The following is a 21,303-nucleotide window of genomic DNA, read 5'->3' as shown; positions in this document are numbered from 1 at the left end:
TACAATTACAGCGAGCATGTACAAGAGTTATTAATATTTAAATAAATGAGATCTGCTGGGTTGGCGTTCAAAGGACCTACATCTTAAAGAAAAGGAAAACACCTGCGGAATAAAGACGCAAGACGTTAAATTTTATTAAAGGAGCTTAAAGCCATTCAGAAAAAAAATAACAATTCTATAACAAGGCTTAATCGTCATATTTTCTATAATAAAACCTGTAGTAGAAGCTATTCAGCAGGATTCGATACGACTGGAAGACAAACCTTGTTTTTTTTGCCCTTGCCCATGTTTGTAGCTCATAACATTAAATGGGTAACTATTGTGGATCGTATACGTGTAATATTTATCACTGCAAAGAATAGGGGTTAGAATCACGTGATTTTATACCCACGTGGCGCTGATTTCTGAGGTGAGAAAGGTCACCCCATTCCTGACGTAGGACCCAATGGAGAGCATCATCACTTTCGTCAATTATGATGCTAGCAAGAAATTACGTGATGGCTACATAAACATAACTACTTAGCTACTTTAAATGTATGAAAGACTGAAGGATCTATGAAGAAATTATTTCTCGTAAAATTATAGATTCGTAATTTTTTTATCCGCAATGAATGACTCTATATTCAGTTATTTATGACCAATAGCACTAGACACCGACTAGTTTGACACTAGTCGTTTAGGTGCCTCCAAATGAAGTTTAATTTAATAAGAACAAATCTAACCATGTGTAAACATTATTTTGAATTTGAATTGATCATTTACATTTGCAGTTGCATTTGCAGACGGGAAATGCAACTCGCCCAGTTGCCACTTTCGGGCAGTAAAGGTCTGTCAATACGTATATAAACAGTCATAGGGTAATTAACATAAACATGACGAATACGTTATCATTAATTCGTTAAAAATGACTCGTTATCATACTCGTATCGTTCGTAATAATCGATAGCTATGTTAAATAAAATAATATCTCGCAATCTAATCTTTGCCGATAATTCGGTCAAAAAAATAATAAAGACATTAATCGTCCGGAAACTAGCCGAAGTTGTGTTGTTTGAGAAATATCATTATTTATTTTTTATTTAAATAATTCTCGTGTTCTGTGCAGTGTTGTATTGTATTGGATTAATTATAGCAAAGGTGCAGGTATGTATGTAACAATACAAAATATCCACGTACTTCAAAACATCCAATTTCCTTGTTTTCAATGAGGTTTTGATTCACCTTTTGTGATTTGCATTGTTTTTCAAATCTCTAAATGTTTAGGTAATTCAAAAAGGTTAACAATTTCGCAATGTCTTTTTGTACTAACAAAAACGGCTGGTGTATTTTATATGGTAATCTCTATTGTTGTTTTATATTGTTTTTAGTCTCGTTTTAATGTAAATTAAGTTTTAAGTTACAGACAAAAATACACAATTTTTACTAATTTCAGCTGTACCACTTTTCCGTATTTTCATGCAATTATAGAAATACACTTTTATCACGAAAGAAGCAAAAACAGAAGGATATCACAATGATTAATTCACTCCGCTCGATATGAATAACGAATCCGGCCTAGATTGTTCAATCTAATCAATTTAATTTATTTGTTCTTCTAATATCGTTGTGTAAATCTCATTCGACACAAAATGTTAATTTGTCGGAACTTTTGTTTGATGATACATTATACGTAAACAGACCAATTCAAGTCCTTGTAAAACAATTTTCTTCGGTATCTTTCCATACGTTTTCTTTGTGGAAACGGGAAATGATCGTGTTTTCCGGCAGTGAGGCCAGTCAGTAGTATGCAGAGTGGTGTTTCCACAGAAAACTTCGTACTACGTAAATTATGTCCTTATAGAATGATAGGAAACCCTTCTGGTGCAGTAGTACTATTAGGGTAGTAACCCTACTCTTTTTTTCTAATAAACTAAGTCAGGAATTCGTGACGTATTATTTAATACATTTTGATTATAGGATATATTTACAATTTTACAAAATTAAATATAATATCTCTTATTAAGCATTTTGCCAACACAATAATTGAAAATCCATAGTTTTGACCGTGAGTGTTCCGCCCCGTACTTAATTTCCAATTATTGTGATAGAATAATGTTTGCAATAATACGAATAGTGCCAATTTAATCCATTTGCCATTCATACGTCGGTCATTGTAAATAGCAGAATCGGGGCCCTGGGAGTTAAAAATCGTAGCTTTAGCTTGTAGGAAATGCGTAGTGTATGACCCCTTTATAAAAATTCTTTCCAGACATCATCTCCAGACTGACTCAGAGAATGTAAAATGGAGGTTGACGTCCGAATCACGACGGCAGCGCTGTTATTATTCGCTGCCAGCTTTGTCAACGCACAAAATGATGGATGTATGTAGTTTCTTATGTAATTTTTCTATAAAAGTTTTCCAGAGTCCCATTAAAACCTTTTGAATCAGATCTAGGAAAAACTTTAGCAGACCGATAACGATTATTAAATATTGATGGGCTTCCTCTGTTTGGGTTTTGTACCCTAAGTATAAACGGAACATCCGTCCATCCGTTTGTCAGGCTGTATCATAACTACACAGATCAAATCTCTGAATAAATTTCTTTTGTCGCAAGAAAACAAAACAATTACTAGTAATAGAGGTCGAGGGTAGACCACTGTAGGTGTGGTCATACAATTGATGACCATTTTTATTTGTTCATAAAAAAAAAATTGTTTTTCAGTGCGATGTACGTACATGAAAGAAATACCCAGAGGAGAAACTCCCGTTTTTGAAATAAAGGACTTTGATGGTAAGATTTTTATCTAAGGTAAAGTTTAATTGTATTTTCGAGACGACAACACAGTTTGCCTGGGCTTTGAATATGTAGTCCTTATATTTGTCACGTGACTTAAACTTGTCACTTCCGTAAATTTAAACGGTTTAAAGCAGGGTTTTAGTTAGTTTAGACAGGGTATAATGCGTATATCCTGCACCACCAGTGCAGCGCAAACATTGTATCGTGTAGTTTGTATTTCTAAATTAGGTATGCTTTTTCACAATTGCTGAATATTTGACAGATTGCAGACTTAAAAAGATTATTTGGTAAAATTGGTACTATTATAGTTTACTAGCTATTCTTGCGAATCATTCCAAAGTATGAGCTGTATGTACACATTTTCGTTTCAAATTAAAGTGCCAGCGATTTAAGTGGAGTTGGTAAATTTCAGGAGTACCATGGAACCAGCAGCCTCTTATACCACTGCCACAGCGAGAGGAACTGTGCATAGAAGATCCTGCCTTTGCAGGAAATTCCATCGTCATGACAATTTTTATGGAGGAAGAGATCGAGGGAGAAATAGCTATAGCCAAGTTAAATTATAAAGGTAAGTAAACTCCAAGATTACTGGCAGTAAGTAATATTGCCATCCTCATTGTAAGGTTCTAATAGATGGAAGAAAACACATATTAAACAAGTTCGGGCAGTGGTCAATCTTCTTGCACTTGAGCCACATATGATAAAGATAAGCGAGTAATAAAATAAGAGCAGTTAGTTTGTTGTGGACACCCGGGAGGAGGGAACTAGTAGTGTCAGAGTCTTACTGACTAAACCTCATACGTCATGCTATGTCATCCGTGTGCGGTGTGTGGCAATGCGCTGCAATATTTCATACAAATACGATGAGTATATGACGCACTACCTTTACACCTTCCCCTTTTCCAGCCTCGCCTTCTCCGGATCTGATAAGATGTTTCCCATGTGTAGTTATTGTTTTTTTCCTACATCAGGCACTGAAACCCCGAGCATCAGGCAACCCTTCGCATCGGGTAGTTTCCACATGCTCGGTCCTGTCATTCGTCGGATTCCTGAAGATGGCGGCGACTGGCACCTTGTTATCACTAATAAGTATGTATTAACTGCATTATTTTAAGAACAAAGTTTTGAATGCCCTATTTTTCAAAATAGTCAAGCCCTAAAAGACAAAAATCTGGAAATCGTGACAGTATCAAATCAAACAACTAGCTGATACCCTTTTTCATTCTCGTATTTTTTTGCTAACACCTTATAACTGTTATCAACCTATCTGTTACACTCAAATAATTCATTGTTCTCCCCCGTCGAGGTGTTGGCTCTTCTATGCTATATACATTGACGTGTATCATGAATTTGTTCCCATTTATAGGCAGGACTACGAGGCTCCCGACATGCAGCGCTACTCGTTCGACATCTCGGTGCCGAGTGAATCAGCCGTCCTCATAGTGATGCTGGACATCATCAACATCGACGACAACGCTCCCATAATACACATGATCGACCGTTGCGAGATACCCGTCAGTAATGCAAAACAACCGTATTTAATAACAACAAGAATATTTGTTAATTGCAACGCTTAGTAACTCATACTCACAAAATACTTTGAAAATACTCTTTGCAGTTTTAAGTCACTGAAAACCTAAGTTGGTTTATCATTCAACTAACTTCCTGAATCCATTCAGCAATTTCATTCAACTGTGCGCTATATTTTGCAAACTATAGTTTGGTTAAAATATATAAAATACTTTTTACTTCTTCTGTATAAATAAAAAATCTGTGTTGTTCGGCGTCAAAGCTGATTCTATGTTTCACAAACTATAGATGTTTGGAGGCCTCTAACGAGAAAGAGGCTGTTAATTGAACGGCTGATTGAATTGACACATACGCAGTTATATTATTTAGTATTCTCAGTCGTATTAATATTATAAATGCCATGTCTAGGAGCCGGGCGAGTTAGGCCGCACGTCGTGTGTGTACACGGTGACGGACGCGGACGGTCGCCTCAGCACGGAGTTCATGACGTATGAGATCGAGAGCGACCGCGACGATGCGGTCTACTTCGAGCTGGTCAACGACCACACGCTCGACCCTGACGACAAAACCACCCACATGGTCCTCTACCTACACAAAGCCCTAGACTTCGAGCTCAATCCTCTTCATATATTCAGAGTCACGGCTTTGGTAAGTTTGTCCTTCCTTCTACCTTCGTAAGTTGCCTATACGCAAGTAGAATTAACAAGTTTAGATGAAGTCCTTCGCCGTATCGTGTGTGGAACACCCTTAATGTTGAGCCCCAGAATTTCGATAAATTTAAATGTCTTAAAATATAGGATGTGGGTTGAAACTTTGTTATCGACATTTTCTTCATTGCTTTACTTAATTCCCAAGGTTCCAGCTAAAAACTCGAACAACAAACATCTTTTCTTGCCATTTTCTGGTCAACGTCAAACTTATAAATAATTTGTGTGTTAATTCAGGACTCAAAGCCCAACACCCACACTGTGACAATGATGGTGCAAGTCCTGAACGTGGACCGTAGGAACCCGCGCTGGCTGGACATCTTCGCCGTGCAGCAGTTCGATGAGAAGACTGTGCAGAGGTTCCACATCAGGGCCATAGACGGTGACACGGGGCTCGACAGAGAAATCTACTATAAGCTGGAAGCGGACGAAGAAGGTACAGTAGCCTAAAACTAAATACACTCCTATCCACTAGTGCCTTTAGCTATTGTACTGGCTATCTGATATAAAGGTCATAATGGCCTTAAAGTTTTATGAACGGATTTGTAAGCAAGAGGTTGCAGGTTCCATCCAACTCACAGTAACAAACCAACGTGACTTTTGTCAAGTATTTTTTAAAACTACCTATTAAACAAAAGAGACAAAAACAGGCTGACTTATAAGAAATTTCATTTTAGATACATTCTTCTCCCTGGAACCAATCGCGGGAGATCGCAGCGGCGCCACATTAGTTGTTGACAAGATAGACAGAGACACTCTACAGCGGGAAGTGTTCCAGCTGTCCATAGTAGCGTATAAGTACGGTATCGATGATAAAGAGGGGAAGAACCCCTTCGAGACCAGAGCCAACATCGTGATCATCGTCAATGACGTCAACGATCAAAGGCCTCTCCCTTTCAAGAATACCTACACAATAGAAATAGACGAAGAGACGCCCATGACCCTCAATTTAGAAGACTTTGGGTTCCACGACATAGATCTCGTAAGTTACTCAATTGCATTTCTGGTTTCAATCCAAGTAGTCGTACGTTACGCAAATAATACTTTTGTACAAAAACAAAAGCGTGTTTAAAAGCCTATTTTGAGAATTATTTTATCCTTGTATCATTTAACACCTTGAACTTCGTCCAGGGTGAAAACGCTCAATATGAAGTGTTCTTGGAGAGTGTATACCCTGAAGGTGCCGAGGAAGCTTTCATGATCTCCCCGACGAGGGGATACCAGGAACAATCGTTCATAGTGTCGACGAGAAACCACCACCTTCTGGATTATGAAGTGGAAAAATATCAAAACATTCAGCTAAAGGTACGTGGATAACGTAACAGGAATCTTAAGTTCTATATTTAAGACTGCACCAGAAAAAACGAGACGGACAATCTAATGCGTAGTGTCTCTCTTCCACAGCGTCAGATCGGATTTACTGTTGTTAACCTCGGAAACCTTATCTCTTAATTCTCACTTGTAATGGATAGGATGGTAATCTCAACTGATATTAACCAGATATTTGCTTCTGATTTTTTTGTATTAAATATTAGAAGTCTATTAGAAATCCTGAAAACGACCCCAGCTGCATTCCTCATCACTTAAGACATATTATCACTCAGTATGTTACAACAATCTTTCTTCATCAACCCATCAATTTCTTTCAATGTGTTTTGTTCCTACTCTACCTAACATACCTATATATCCATGATTTAACCAAAATCCCCAGGTAAGAGCAATAGACTTGAACGACACTCGTTTAACGGGCGAGGCGTTGTTGAACATTAACCTCCGGAACTGGAACGACGAGCTCCCGATCTTCGAGCACAGCGCGCAGACGGTAGACTTTGACGAGACTGTCGGAAAGGACTTCCCTGTGGCCATCGTCAAGGCTGACGACAGAGATATCGGTGATAAAGTTGTGTGAGTAATTAATATTGATTGGACCCTGTACCTCGTGCATAGAACCACCTGTCAACCTGTACACTTTCCTTGCATAGAACCATATGACCAGATCCGTACAAATTAAAATACTTACTACGCTTGTAAAAATAAGTTTGAACTATGGTCTTCGTGACCAATGCTTAGTTTTAAAGTTGTTATTAAAAACTAAGCATCGGTCACAATTATATATATATAGAAAAATTATCCAAGTCGACCTGATCTGGTAAACTTTGGTTTGCCGGGCTGTTTTGTTAATATAAACTATCCAGAGTACCACCCTACGGCCTTCAATAAAAAGCCTTTCAAATTGGAACAGCCACATAGGAGTCAGAGCCATACACCTTTTAAAAGAAATGTATTTAAAAGACTATTTAATAATTACTTTTTCAGACACTCATTGCTAGGCAATGCTGAAGATTATCTGAAAATTGATCCGGACACTGGTGAGATATCTGTCGCTCACGATGACTACTTCGACTTCCATCGGCAAAATGAGTTCTTTGTCCAGGTAAGATATAATTAGTGGTGGATATGATACCTCAATCTTTTACTAACAAAGTCTCTGTTTTTGGAAGTCCTGTAATAAAATATGGTTATCCTAGTAATATTATAAACGCGAAAGTTTGTATGTATGTATGGATGTATATTAAAGATGTTTGTTACTTTTTTATCCAAGAATCACAGATCGGCTTTGGACGAAAATTGGTACACATTCGATTTGTAGTTACCCTTGGAGCAATTCAACAGTGCTTGGAGACGTGAACTCCTCTACAAGCCATGTTCAGTTTATGCTATGGTTATGTAAATATAGTCGTTCTTGGTTCCAGGTCCGCGCCACGGACACGCTGATGGAGCCCTACAACTCGGTGACCGCGCAGCTCACCATCAGGCTGCGGAACATCAACAACACGCCGCCCACGCTGCTACTCGTATGAACTTACTATTGCCCTTCTACTGCTAACTTGTAAAGAGATACATTTTATATAAATCCCTAGTTTTTGAAATTCACCTTGATATGCTTACTTTTCTTAACTTTAACGTTTTGTTAGTAGTGTTCCAGTCTTGCACGAAGAGAAAATTAAGTTGTACCAAGTAATCAAATGAAATCCCTAAAATAACAGCAGTAGTTTCGTTTATGTGAGCTCTTTATACTTTTCAATTCTTTCCAAGAACTTTTGGTAGAAAACAAAAAAATATTCAATTAAAAAACTGCTGCGCCAAACCTGAAATTTCTAATGGGATCAAATAAAAGCTATTTCACGATAAATGAAAAAAGAATCTACAAAATCGGTCTATGCGGATAAAAAAATACATGCAAATTGACAACCTCCTCCTTTTTGAAGTCATGTGAAAAGGCGAAGTTAAAGCCGTAGTTTAAGAATATCACTGACTGAAAATTTACGTCGTCGATCAGGATAGAGTCCATAATGTAATCTGGTCTGATTTGTAGCCTCGCGGTAGTCCTGAAGTGGAAGAGAACGTGCCGCAAGACTTCGTGATACCGGCGGAGATCGCGGCCACGGACCCCGACCTCGACGCACAACTCGAGTTCGAAATAGATTGGGAGAGCTCGTACGCGACCAAGCAGGGAAGACCAGCTCCCGATGTTGAGTTCCATAAGTACGAACACTTTCTGTCCTCTGCCTAACCTGGCTTAAGCTGTTTTGGGTCAGTTCCCATTTGTTAGGAGTTCAGCTAAATATTTTAATATAGTGTCAGCTCTTTCCCACTTGACTATTTCGTCATATGCAACCATTTTGTTGCCAATTTGATAATAACACTTATCAACCTGAAAGGACTCGAACTGGCAACTGCTATCGTGTTATTGCAAAAATACTATCCGTTTTACAGAATTTCACGTATTCAATAATAAATATTAACTAGTCACATTCTTCTACAAACGTAAACAGCGTAAACGTAGCAGTAGTTATTTCTAATAGGTTTTTAAAAGCTGTCAGATATTTGAAAGCACAAACACATTTTTATCAAAATTAATATAGACACCTTTGGAATTACAATATCTTCTAAAAACATTTCTTTGAACAACATTTCCAAAATGTTTTTTTACTCTCCTTTAGATGCGTGGAAATAATAACCATCCCCACGGAGACCCGTCACCGCGTCATCGGGCGCCTCGACGTGAGGACCATCAGAGAGGGAGTCACCATCGACTACGAGGAGTTCGAGATCCTGTACCTCAGCATCAAGGTCTATGACAGGAACACTGTGGCTGGTGCTATCGATCATGCTGAATGTGAGTAATTTGAAAAAAAATCTTGGTTTTTACCAATTTTCCCAAGGTATTCAACAACTTACTTATGGTTTTCCCTCAAAAGTATATAATGCGTACTACTTTTTAGACTTTTTTGTAACGTTAGGCTGGCTGACAGCTATCAATTTTTTTTGTTCTTTTTTAAAAATTGGCGTCTCTAGCAATAAAAAAAGATTTGATGACTGCACCAATAACTGAGTGGTTGAGGTCACCATGCCAAAACTACAGAGCGCGGCGTGTCGAGGGTTCGATCCCCGCCCAGGGAAAGTATTTCTTTGATCGACCACAAGTCCTCAGGATACAAGGATTATTTTCCTTCTTCTAAATCTTTGCGTGCCTTTTAGAGTCCATGTTGATATCTAACTTGTTTCTTTTTTGCAAAATATGAAAAACAACTTAAAAAAGTAAGTACTGAGTAAGATTATAACTACCTTCAACTGCTTTCAAGTCTAAGTTCCTAACGTACCTGTCCCCCTCGCCAGCGATCCTGGCCATCAACATAATCGACATGAACGACAACCCGCCGGTGTGGGCGGCGGGACAGCTGCGGCAGGCGCTGCGCGTGCGCGAGGGCTCGCCCGCCGGCGGGATCATCGGCTCACTGCTCGCCACCGACATCGACGGCCCGCTCTACAATAAAGTGCGGTACTCCATACAGTGAGTATATACTGGAAATACTCTTCACCTTACTTGATTAGGATATGCTGTTGAGTACCACTTTTCTCTACCTTTCGATTAATATTCACAAAGACAAAATAACCCATAAGGATTTTGCTTAATGTCTTTCACTAAACTTTCTGATATTTTCTCTTACAAATGTTTCTAATGCCAATTTACAAAGAAAATACTACATGTACGTCTAATTTTGTCCAAAGCATTTTTGCCTTTCCTCAAGTAACTTACTGATTTTTCGAAGTTTATTACGCGACATCCTCGTCAATTTAAGATTAAACTCCTCTACCCATCTTGCAGATTGCAAAAAAAATAATCCCTGTCTAAGTACATTCGCATCAAACAACATAATTATAAAAGCACCTTTTCCTCTCTTTTTAGTCCTAAGCCAGGCACCAAAGAAGGCCTAGTAGCGATCGATCCCATATTGGGTCAGCTGACGGTCCTGGGTGACGGAGAGATAGACGCAGACGTGCCCAAGACCTGGACCCTGGAGTACACCGTCATCGCCAGCGACCGCTGTGTGGAGGACGACGGCGTGGCCTGCACCGGCACGGACCCCACTGTCTGGAACACCGAAGGCGATGTAAGAAATATACTTTCCTATAGTAACTCTCGTGAGAATTATTCATTGTTCATTGATGCAATGGTTTCTTCTGGAGATTACTTGACTAGTTTCTCGTCACAACCGGAGTCTTTAATCATAGGCTGACGCGGTGGTATCTTTGACCTGTACTATACGCTCACATAAACCTTTCCATATTAACAGTATATAAGCTATTGAGAGCCCCGCAACACAATTGTCCAATGCCATGTCTTACGAAGAAATCCAATTGAAAATTCTCGGAGCTTATTAAAAATTTTAATTTACTGACTCATATCATACATTTATCCTTACAGTTATCTATCGACATCATAGACACAAACAACAAGAACCCGGAGACCGCGAGCCCCAGCATTACCGTGTGGGTTTGGGAGAACGCGACCCATGGGGACCCCGTAGCACAGCTCTCCGCCACCGACCTTGACAGAGACGGTAAGAACTTCATAAACTCGAACTATTTATTGATCAAACTAGTTCTAGAACAACACACAGTAGACCCATAGTAAACACATAGCAAAGAAGCCTTTAGATGTCGTATTGTCTTCATTCATTTTATTTCAGTCATTATCAAATGTGAATAAAGAGACTTTTTGGAACATCACTTACTTCTGTAAATTCTTGTTTGATCGTTACTTAAGGCGGTATATTTAGCCATGAGCCGAACCTTCGACAAGACGATTATGTATCACATTAGCGTAAGCTAGACACACAATGCTACACCGTATTAGCATTATTTAAAAAACTAACAAAAATCTGATATTAAGAATGCAAAGAAGATCGACTTAAAACAGAAGAGCTAAATGAGATTTTATTATCAAGGCCACTACGTCCCACAGGTGGGCAAAGGCTTCCCCAAATTCTTCCACCAGGATTAGGAAACATAAATCATCTGTTGGCGTATAAACGTAAACACCATTTAGAAATATGTCAATCTTGCCATAGCAAAATTAGATAGACTCGGTTACCATCTGAGTTGAAAATATCTTCGTTTCCAACAGAGTTATACCACACGGTCCGCTACCAGATCCTGTACTCGGTGAACCCGATGCTGCTGGAGCTTTTCGCGGTGGACCAGGACTCGGGCCTCATCACCGTGCACTACACTACCGACACGGTGCTGGACAGAGACGGCGACTATCCGGAACACACCATCTTCCTCAACCTCTTCGATAACTTCTTTTTCGATGGAGGTAATGGGACAATGGGATTATAATTTATTTTTAGATCTTTACGCAGAAAGGGATAGAGCTCTCTATCGCGCTGCCACACTTCCACAACTGCAGTCATGTTACTGAAAGAGGTGGACGCAGGCTCTCAGTATTTTTGCCATGAGCCCTGCAAGTTAAAATAATGCTTACTCGCCGTTTACTGGGCTGTCTAACTTCCACGGAACCACACAGTTTAGTTACATTGAAACATGATTTATATAAGCTGGCACAATTTTCAAGACCCATAAGTACTTAAAAAAAAATAGTTTATTCTTTATCAATCATCTTTTACATTCAGTCTTACGTAGAGACCTACTAAGTAAGCATATACCTGGGTTAGGAGAAACTTTTGGTACATACCACAACATGTTCTGTTCTGTTCATGATCAATCAATTACTCTCTACTCCATCAGCTATATTTCCACATCATAGAGCAGTTGTAGAAGAGAGACACCGCACACTTTCAAAACAGCAATAGTATAACATTAAAAAGAGATGGTAGATCCTCAGACAGCTAAACAACAGGGACTAATATTCACCATCCCGTTTCTGGGCACACAATCAATCAAATATCTCCTCATACGTTGTAGACGGGCAACGCAATATGGCGGAGAAGAGAGTGCTCGTGGTTCTGTTAGATGTGAACGACAACGCTCCCGAACTGCCGCTGCCTGAAGAACTATCCTGGTCTGTGTCCGAAGACGAGAGAGAAGTAAGTGTACTAACTTCTTCTAAAATATAGACTAACTGCAAACCTAGATATTATTAAATAATATTTATACTCACAGGATCTAAAGTCGCCTCAAATTCCCGCTTTACACGCGAATGTAATGTCACAAGAGAAGAAGTCTATCTTTATTGACTTTAATGATTTTAAGATATTTTAAACACGTCTAAATAATTTCCGATTATGGACGATTGCCCGATGTTTCCGAAAGGTGACTATTTTAATTCGGTTGAGTCGCTAAGTGGTCGAAGCTGCTGTTTATTGTAACCTTTCTATTAGGCTTCATCTTATCTGCCCTGTCGTATTTTGACATGTCTATAATATTCCTTCTTTTCGCCAAAATTTAATGTTGATCTTTGTTTATAGAAAAATGCCTTGTGATCTTGACTTAAACTTAACAAAATGTTTTTTACAATAGGAAGTACGCGTACTACCACATATCTACGCTCCGGACAGAGACGAGCCGGACACGGATAACTCTAGGGTCGGCTACGCGATTCTTGGCCTTAAAGTGACCAACAGAGAGATCGAAGTCCCGGAGCTGTTCAACATGATTCAGATAGAGAACAAGACAGGAGAGCTCGAGACCGCTCGCCATCTGAAAGGATTCTGGGGAACTTATAGTATACATATACAGGTACGTTGTTTTTTATGTATTTCGATATTCAATAACACTTTATACATTCATCTTAAGTTACCTAACCAAATATAAGATATGGTAACAATTTTGTTAACGACTAACTGTTGCACGCGACTTTGTCCGCGTGGTTATAAGCGTTCAAGCAAGCAAGCAAACAAACAAACCAACTCTCCTGCTACAAATATTAGAATTAGTAAGATGCTTTATTTTTTCAGACATTAGGGGTAAAATTGAAAAAATGTTTGATACCTGACATTTGGTCAGTAAAATGTAAATTATAGAACAGCGTCTGATATTTTCCTTATGACTACTTCATTTATATATTAATTGTCAACAGGCGTACGACCACGGCATCCCTCAGCAGATATCTGAGGAGACGTACACCCTCACCATCCGCCCCTACAACTACCACGAACCGGTGTTCGTGTTCCCACAGGCTGGCAACACCTTCCGCTTGTCCAGGGTTAGTACTTACCCACCTACAAGCACAGATCTATTTTAGACCTTAATATTATTTGGAAAATATGTTAAGTGTTCCAGTCATTAACTAACATTGTTTTTATCAAAATTTTAATATTAGTATTGATTAAATTGAGTGTATCAAAAGCTTCTTATAAAACTATTTTAGTTTTGAGCATCATTCTTCTACCAAAAATAATATACCTGGCGTTGTGGCGCAAATTGGGGAGGTTATGTTCAGCAGGGGACAGGATGAATTGTTGAAATTATTTTCAAAGCTATAACCTGCTGCGTAGAGAAAAAAAATTACTACCCATTTGGAAACTTAGTCATGAAATTTGTATTGCTTCCCCCAGGAGCAGTCGACAGTGAACGGCGTGTTGGTCCGCGTGGACGGGCAGAGCTTCCCGCGCGTGTCGGCCACCGACGGGGACGGGCTGCACGCCGGCAGCGTCAGCTTCAGCGTCGTCGGGGCTGGTACGTACTATTATATGACAAACAACTATTAGCTCCGCCGTCTACCATTAACGCGGAAAGGAGAAAAACTTACAGTTACCGGCGGTTTCGATCGCCTTTAAACCTCTAAATATCAATTTCAGTCAAATCGAGCATCAAGTCTATCATTCAAACCGATTATGTACTAGCTGTCCCAGCAAACTACGTACCGCCGGTAGACATTTTTGTCTTTGCCGCAACTTTTCCATATTTTCTCACCGTTTAAACCTTCCCTGGACTGCGACTAAGATTTCAAGACTTAAATAAGCCGGTTCAGCCGTCCTCGAGTTTTAGCGAGACTACGAACATTCATTTTTATAAATAAAAAAAAGAAGAAGATTAATATTGAACATCAATTTGTAAATATTTTAGCTATAATTATTATTAATATTATCTTAAACTTATTTTTTACAGCCGCTGAATACTTCTCCATGCGTAACTTCGAGGACAACACTGGCGAGCTTTACCTGTCGCAGCCCTTGCCTCTAGAAGACGATGGATTTGATGTGAGTCGAAAAACTTACATTCGTTTTATTCAACGGGAGCAAAATGTCTGATAAAAATTATCAGACATCTAAGTTTTATGTCCATCGGTTGATTTATCATTGAAGGCGTGACATACAAACAGTCAGAACTACCTACACGTTTATAACATTAGTATATCTGCTTCAGATCACCATCCGCGGTTCTGACGCGGGCACAGAGCCGGGCTCGCTGTTCTCGGAGGTGTCCTTCAGACTGGTGTTCGTGCCCACGCACGGGGACCCTGTCTTCAGCGTCAGCCAGTATACTGTCGCTTTTATAGGTAACATTATTATCTAAATACATGTTCCTTTAACCAAGTGAGAGTCCATCAGTCGATAGTTCAAATGTATGGTGATTACAAAGCGTTTCGTTCCTTCACACATTCCAATGTTTCCTATCAACGCTAACGACTGTTAGAATGTCACTTGGCTAAAGAGACAGATCTTGTATTAGGAACAGGAACCCGGTATCGCAAGAAACGACATTGCATCTGATCTATCTTAAATTACTATAGCCATTTTTAGTGGGTTTATGATTAAAGAAAGTTTGTGTTGCATTACTGCCCTTAAATTGGGTTGAAGAAAATATACATATCCTAGAAGACAACAATGGTTATATGAAATTCTAAAACATTGGAATTTCGAAATATAAAAACTAAATTGTCGTTACATGTTAACAGAAAAAGAGGCTGGTTTACTGGAATCCCATCAACTGCCGAGAGCTGTGGACCCGAAGAACTACATGTGTGAGGAAATGAACGAGCCTTGTCATGAGATATACTACAGTATTATCGGTAAGAGTAATAGTAAGAATATCCAGCTGTTCCCTGGTGGTTCGGACAGGGAAAGATCTCAATTTTGATCCCAAGACATGTTAAGTTCTTCCTAAGTTTTCGTGTCTCGGTAGCATCTTTCTGCAGTCGTATCGGATTGCCGTCCAATCGGTATATATGTGTAATAGAAATCAATCACGCCATTATAATTATCGGATGGGAGCAACGTCTGTCTAAATATGAGTTACGCAACATGCTTTAGAGTCGTTCAACCGAAAAATCTTTTATTCAGATGATTTTACTGAGCCCAGCATCCTGATTCTTCGCTTTTTAAGAGCTTCAGCTATAAAAAATCATTTTTAATCTCGTAAATAAACAAAGTGATTTGAAACATTCCTATAATTGATAGATAACAACGAGGAGGGTTACTTCCAAGTGGGCTCGACCACAAACGTGATCTCCCTATCCCGCGAGTTGGAGCGTGCCTCGCAGGCCAGTCACGTGGTCCGCGTGGCGGCCTCCAACACTCTGCTGGACCCGGCCGCGCCGCCGCCGCTGCTGCCCTCCTCCACCTTCCTGCTCACCATCAATGTAAGTCCTATATACTCTGCAGGTTACTACCGAAACTTGTTAAGTGTTTTTCATTTTGAATCGACCAAAGACATGGTTTGGGTGTCATTTTTATTTTGAAAGACGAAGACAAAGATTATTTATTTGCGTGTGTAAGAATACATGGTAATGCATGCTTAATTGGATAGAAACAGAATAGTTGGTACTAAAATTGATTTACCAAATGAAATAGTGGTAAGGATTATCAAAGTTTTTAGCTAGCCCCAGCGACAATTAGTGCAAGAGTCGTGTTGTAGGGTACGAACTCGGTCTCAATTCGATTAAAAGACATGTTGGTTCCTTATCAACTAAAAATTAAACTTAAAAGTGCGAATTACAAGAATAAGTGGAAAGTTTCTGAACCTCCCAAATCCAATATCCAAAACGCTATATGCTTTTTTTGTTTTAGGTCCGTGAGGCTGACCCGCGGCCAGTATTCGAGAGAGAGATCTACACCGCCGGCATCTACGAGACGGATACATCCAACAGGGAACTACTCACTGTTCATGTAAGAATAGCTCTTAAATAGGTCAATTTATAATAATATGTTTAGTTTATAGTTTTGTGCTCAGACATGCAGACTGCATCGTCACTGGGCTTGTGCAGGTCAGGTCATACTTCCACTGTCAAAGCAGCTGTTGGAGAGATACTCTTCACAGTTCTGAGGGAATCTAGTGCCCTCGTATGGGGCACACCGCCCAGCTTTAGATGGATTGTTATTTATCGAGAGAAGCCGCAATCAAATGGCTCAGACGATCTGTGATACCCAATTACCAAAGAACCACACTACATATAAATTTTCTTGGCAAAAAATCACCAGGATAAGAAGAAGATCTAGACTTTTCGTATAAACCGACAAACTGACATAAAACGCTTATTTCAGGCGACACATACCGAAGGCCTAGACATAACGTACACGATGGACCTGGACACGATGGTGGTGGACCCCTCGCTGGAGGGCGTGAGGGAGTCCGCCTTCACGCTGCACCCGAGCAGCGGCGTCCTGTCCCTCAACATGAACCCGCTCGACACCATGGTCGGCATGTTCGAATTCGATGTCGTGGCCACTGACACCAGTAAGATCAATTACATTATATTTAGTTTTACATTCGTCTGCTATAGTCCTCCACGAATTTTTGATACTGGATCTTAGACGGATATGATTTAATATTGAAGTATTTTGAGAGGATTTAATGGAAGGGTTATAAAATAGAGTAAATGTTATATAACTGCCAGCCAGCGTAAAAAACCTTGTCTTGTACAAGGCTTTTTTTAAGCTGGTGTCTTATGGCATACAGATAGTGAATTTATCGATAGTTATTAAGCAATTTGAATTTCTCATCTACGATGGTACACCAACTTCAATGAGCTCTTAAATCTGTGCTGTGGTCAGAAATTAAAAATGATGAAGCTATTTTACAGCCTCATATTTTTTCATTCATAAGCCATTTCCATTCCACAAGGACTTAGGACTTCTACCATACCCAAAATCAAATTCTAAATATATTTTTTATATTGTAGGAGGTGCAGAAGCCCGTACTGACGTGAAGATCTATCTGATCACCCATCTCAACAGAGTCTACTTCTTGTTCAACAACACGCTGGATGTCGTTGACTCCAACAGAGCTTTCGTAAGTACTAAATAGTTGTAACTTAGGCCGCTAAAGGTCCCAGTCATTATCATGCTTGCCTTTATCTGCACCAATAATACCTTAGTACAAATACTTGCAATACTATCATATCAAAATTGTTCAAGTAAATGTAAAAACGGTACCTTCTGTCGTATCCGTCTGTTATCCGAGCGTATCTCATGAATCGTGATAGCTAGATAGTGAAATTTTCTGAAATGATTTTTGTTTCGTGCTAATGTATTATTGTTACGGTCATAAATTAGATAGGTGATCATTTTGTGTTGCAAATTTGTTTAGCTTATTTGTACAGATCCCTAAGGTAAAATTGAATGATTGTTTCAACGCGCGATAACGCTGACGGCGCAAACTCGTTCGCACTAAAAGTCTGTCGTCTGCGTTGCACCTAAGTGTGAAGAGTCCGATTCGGCTACTTGGATTTATGTTTATTTTTGGAGGTCTAAGTTTAATTGTTCTCAATGATAAAGACGCAAAGAGTAAGTAGTAATATTGAGTGAAATATAATATGTTGCACATGTCACAGATAGCGGACACGTTCTCGTCGGTGTTCAGCCTGACGTGCAACATCGACGCGGTGCTGCGCGCGCCGGACAGCAGCGGCGCCGCGCGCGACGACCGCACCGAGGTGCGCGCGCACTTCATACGGGACCACGTGCCCGCCACCACCGAGGAAATAGAGCAGTACGGAACCCCTCATACATGCAACGAGGACAGAATCGGATCTCTATGAGATTTTCTCCGAATTAAGTTTCCGCTTTCTAAACAATCTCGAACCAAAGAACTATATAATGCCCTTTAACGACATTTGAAAGTTATTGCAGTTTTAAAAAAGAAAACCGCCCAATACACGACTCATTGCCATAACTGCAACAATTTCAATTTAAAATGTGCTAGGCCTCCTGGTCGGTAAGAATCTTCCACTACCAACTTTTCTTTCGTGGAGGTGGGTGTCCGCGAAGATTTTTTTGAGTAAGGTGGGGGCCTTACCCAAAAAAAAATTCCTGGTAAAATCGGCAAAATCGCTGCAGGCGTTTAGCAATTAACGTCTTGCAGCATCACATAATTATAACGCAATCTATTTTTTGCCCGACAAACCAATGAGCCAATTGCTGCCATTTGCTCAATAAATATATATGTGCCATCTAGTGGAAACCAGAATCCCAAAACCGAATAAATTGCCAACACCAAATATCATTTTCATTTTATGTTTAACTTTGTCCAGGCTCCGTAGTAACACAATACTGCTGAGAGCGATTCAGGAAACCCTGTTAACTCGCGAACTGCATCTGGAGGACTTTGTGGGTGGCTCCAGCCCAGAGCTGGGCGTGGACAACAGCCTCACGATATACGTGCTGGGCGCGCTCGCCGCGCTGCTGGGCTTCCTGTGCGTGCTGCTACTCATCACCTTCATCGTCAGGACTAGAGCGTGAGTATCTGATGCGATCCAGAGGACAAAACATTCAGAATTTAGCTTTCTTATTTTTTAAATTAATGGTTCTCCAAACGAATTTGTCTCTTTGGCATGGAGGCTTTACTGAAATTCAAATCATATGCACATAAAATTAACCCTGATTTGGACAAATTCATTGATTGATTCACCATAAAAAATTTAGCTAACTTCTTTAATGCTATTTTCAATTGAAATCAAATATAGTAATAATTGTTTTCCCATGCAATGTTACAATATTGTCAACTGTAATTATCTTCCCTTTCTCAGGCTCAACCGTCGTCTGGAAGCCCTATCCATGACTAAATACGGCTCAGTGGACTCCGGGCTGAACCGCGTGGGTCTGGCCGCGCCCGGGACCAACAAGCACGCCGTCGAGGGCTCCAACCCCATCTGGAACGAGACCATCAAAGCGCCGGACTTCGATGCGATCAGGTGACTGGATTAAACGAGACCTCCCAAGAATAGACACAGAATTTAGAATAGTACTGTATTGACCACCAGCTGATCTCAGTGTATGAAGAAAACAATCAGGTCAGCTTGGATTTACGCATTGACATCAGCAAAAACGATATATTTTTTAGGAGTTAAGAGATTTTTCAATCTGAAGTGATGAATGAATTGAACCATCATGCAAAACATAGTTTTTTTAGCCAGAAGCAACCTAAACTTAAGGTTGGTGCGATATGGGTTTGCACCATGCTTGAGCAACGATTACCGCTACAAACATCTTAGACTAAGACTTCGACTTCGACCTCCTGAATCACATCACGATTTCTCCACATAACACATAACTGACATTCTGCTTCTTTCCCAGCGACGTTTCTAACGACTCGGACCTGATCGGTATCGAGGACCTGCCGCAGTTCCGCAACGACTACTTCCCTCCCGCTGACGACAGCTCCCTGAGGGGCATCGTACTTGATAATCAGGTCTGATACCTTAATACATAGTCTTTCATGGTCTTGTATGTTCATCGGAATGTAATTATAGTGATAAATTAAGTAGGAAGAAAATTTTCTTTTATTATAGAACTAATTTTTTCCTGCCATATGCAGCTAACGTCGCAAAATTGAATAAGAATGAAAATTTTTATATCACGATTCAAATATTCTTTATGAGACTTGGTATTTTGTCGGAATTTGTCGTATCAATGTTGAGTCTAAGTAACCCAAAATCTGTACAGTTAAAGATCAGATATAAGTGAAAGTCACGCCTAAGTATATGAAGTGTCGGTTTTATTAACATGCAGTTTCTTCTCCGCATTAATTCCTTAGGTCCCACCTAGAAAGACTTTGAAACAATGAACTCATGTTTATAATGTGTAGTTCTAGTCGATCTGTCACCAGTACTTATAACTTTATTTATAATTGAATGCTATTTTAATTTATCAGAACAACGACACGGTGGCGACTCACGGCAACAACTTCAAGTTCAACGCTAGCCCCTTCAGCCCGGAGTTCGGGAACACGCCCATCCGGAGATAAAACAAAATCTATGTGAAAGTATTCATGTAGTATAAGATACTGGCTAGTGGCTGTTCCCTGCGTAAACTTGCCCAGAAGACATTTGTGGAAGAGAGACATCGCTCTTCGCCGTGTGCCTGTCCCGCTCCCACAACTGTTAGGAAGTCGGAAGGTCCACTGGACCTCCGCAATATTAAAACTATAACTGGGTAATTTTACTAAGGTATAACTTGGATAATCAGTCCAGTCGTTCATAAATTTTACCAAGTTTTTATACATATTATATAGATAGATATAGGTAATAATAAATACACCGTGATTTTTTAGTCGTCTTACAAAAGCAGCCCAGTTCATGTATCCAATGACTACAACACGTTCATGATAAAAAAATAGGTATTTATGAGATTTGAATAAATTTAAAATGCAATTTTTATTTAATATTATGATGCTATTTGTAACTTTTTAGAAACACAGCTCTGTTGCGAGCGCGGTCCGAGCCTTGTAACAATGGTGAGGGGCGCGGGCGGCGGCGTTTTTATCATTTTTAAGAGTATATTATCTTATTTGATGATAAAAAAATAATAATCGCGCCTAGGGGTATTTTACGTCGGATACATGAACTGGGCTACTTTTGTAAGACGACTAAAAAATCACCGTGTATAATGTGATGTCAAACTGTAGATATACTCGTAATAAATATAAGTGCATTTATTTTGTATACTGTGTTTTAATAAAAATAAAAGATGTATGCCTGTTTTATTCTCTAGGTAACGCAAAATCGAAATTTTCCCTTCCACTTTTTCCTTTCTCGGAAAACT

General features: G+C 39.6%; 1 protein-coding gene across 1 annotated transcript; it reads left to right on the top strand.

Annotated features, from left to right (window-relative positions):
• Nucleotides 1-1,025: 1,025 nt before the first annotated feature.
• LOC113493404 (cadherin-23-like) lies at nucleotides 1,026-21,231 on the top strand. The gene is made up of 35 exons (XM_026871378.1): nucleotides 1,026-1,143; nucleotides 2,249-2,360; nucleotides 2,703-2,771; nucleotides 3,190-3,345; nucleotides 3,749-3,866; nucleotides 4,144-4,291; nucleotides 4,716-4,955; nucleotides 5,252-5,450; nucleotides 5,692-5,996; nucleotides 6,146-6,319; nucleotides 6,726-6,919; nucleotides 7,331-7,448; nucleotides 7,768-7,869; nucleotides 8,391-8,560; nucleotides 9,019-9,194; nucleotides 9,695-9,869; nucleotides 10,266-10,470; nucleotides 10,785-10,920; nucleotides 11,487-11,678; nucleotides 12,287-12,408; nucleotides 12,842-13,060; nucleotides 13,401-13,526; nucleotides 13,879-13,999; nucleotides 14,432-14,523; nucleotides 14,690-14,822; nucleotides 15,222-15,335; nucleotides 15,724-15,905; nucleotides 16,333-16,431; nucleotides 16,807-16,999; nucleotides 17,445-17,554; nucleotides 18,096-18,253; nucleotides 18,795-18,998; nucleotides 19,290-19,454; nucleotides 19,837-19,951; nucleotides 20,414-21,231. The coding sequence occupies exons 2-35, from the start codon at nucleotides 2,282-2,284 to the stop codon at nucleotides 20,504-20,506; spliced, it is 5,202 nt and encodes a 1,733-aa protein (XP_026727179.1). The 5' UTR covers nucleotides 1,026-1,143; nucleotides 2,249-2,281; the 3' UTR covers nucleotides 20,507-21,231.
• Nucleotides 21,232-21,303: the final 72 nt, after the last annotated feature.

This window comes from Trichoplusia ni, chromosome 4 (genome assembly GCF_003590095.1).
Source record: "Trichoplusia ni isolate ovarian cell line Hi5 chromosome 4, tn1, whole genome shotgun sequence".
In the NCBI taxonomy this organism is placed as follows: domain Eukaryota; kingdom Metazoa; phylum Arthropoda; class Insecta; order Lepidoptera; family Noctuidae; genus Trichoplusia; species Trichoplusia ni.
Note: the sequence above shows the minus strand (reverse complement) of the source record. Positions and strands in the feature narration are given on the sequence as shown.

Bases quoted from the DNA above. Each gene is read 5' to 3' on its own strand.
- LOC113493404 (XM_026871378.1), top strand. From the start codon at position 2,282: ATGGAGGTTGACGTCCGAATCACGACGGCAGCGCTGTTATTATTCGCT. The intron at 18,254-18,794 runs GTACGGAACCCC...AACTTTGTCCAG, and splicing joins ACCACCGAGGAAATAGAGCA to GCTCCGTAGTAACACAATAC. The intron at 19,952-20,413 runs GTCTGATACCTT...TTAATTTATCAG, and splicing joins GCATCGTACTTGATAATCAG to AACAACGACACGGTGGCGAC.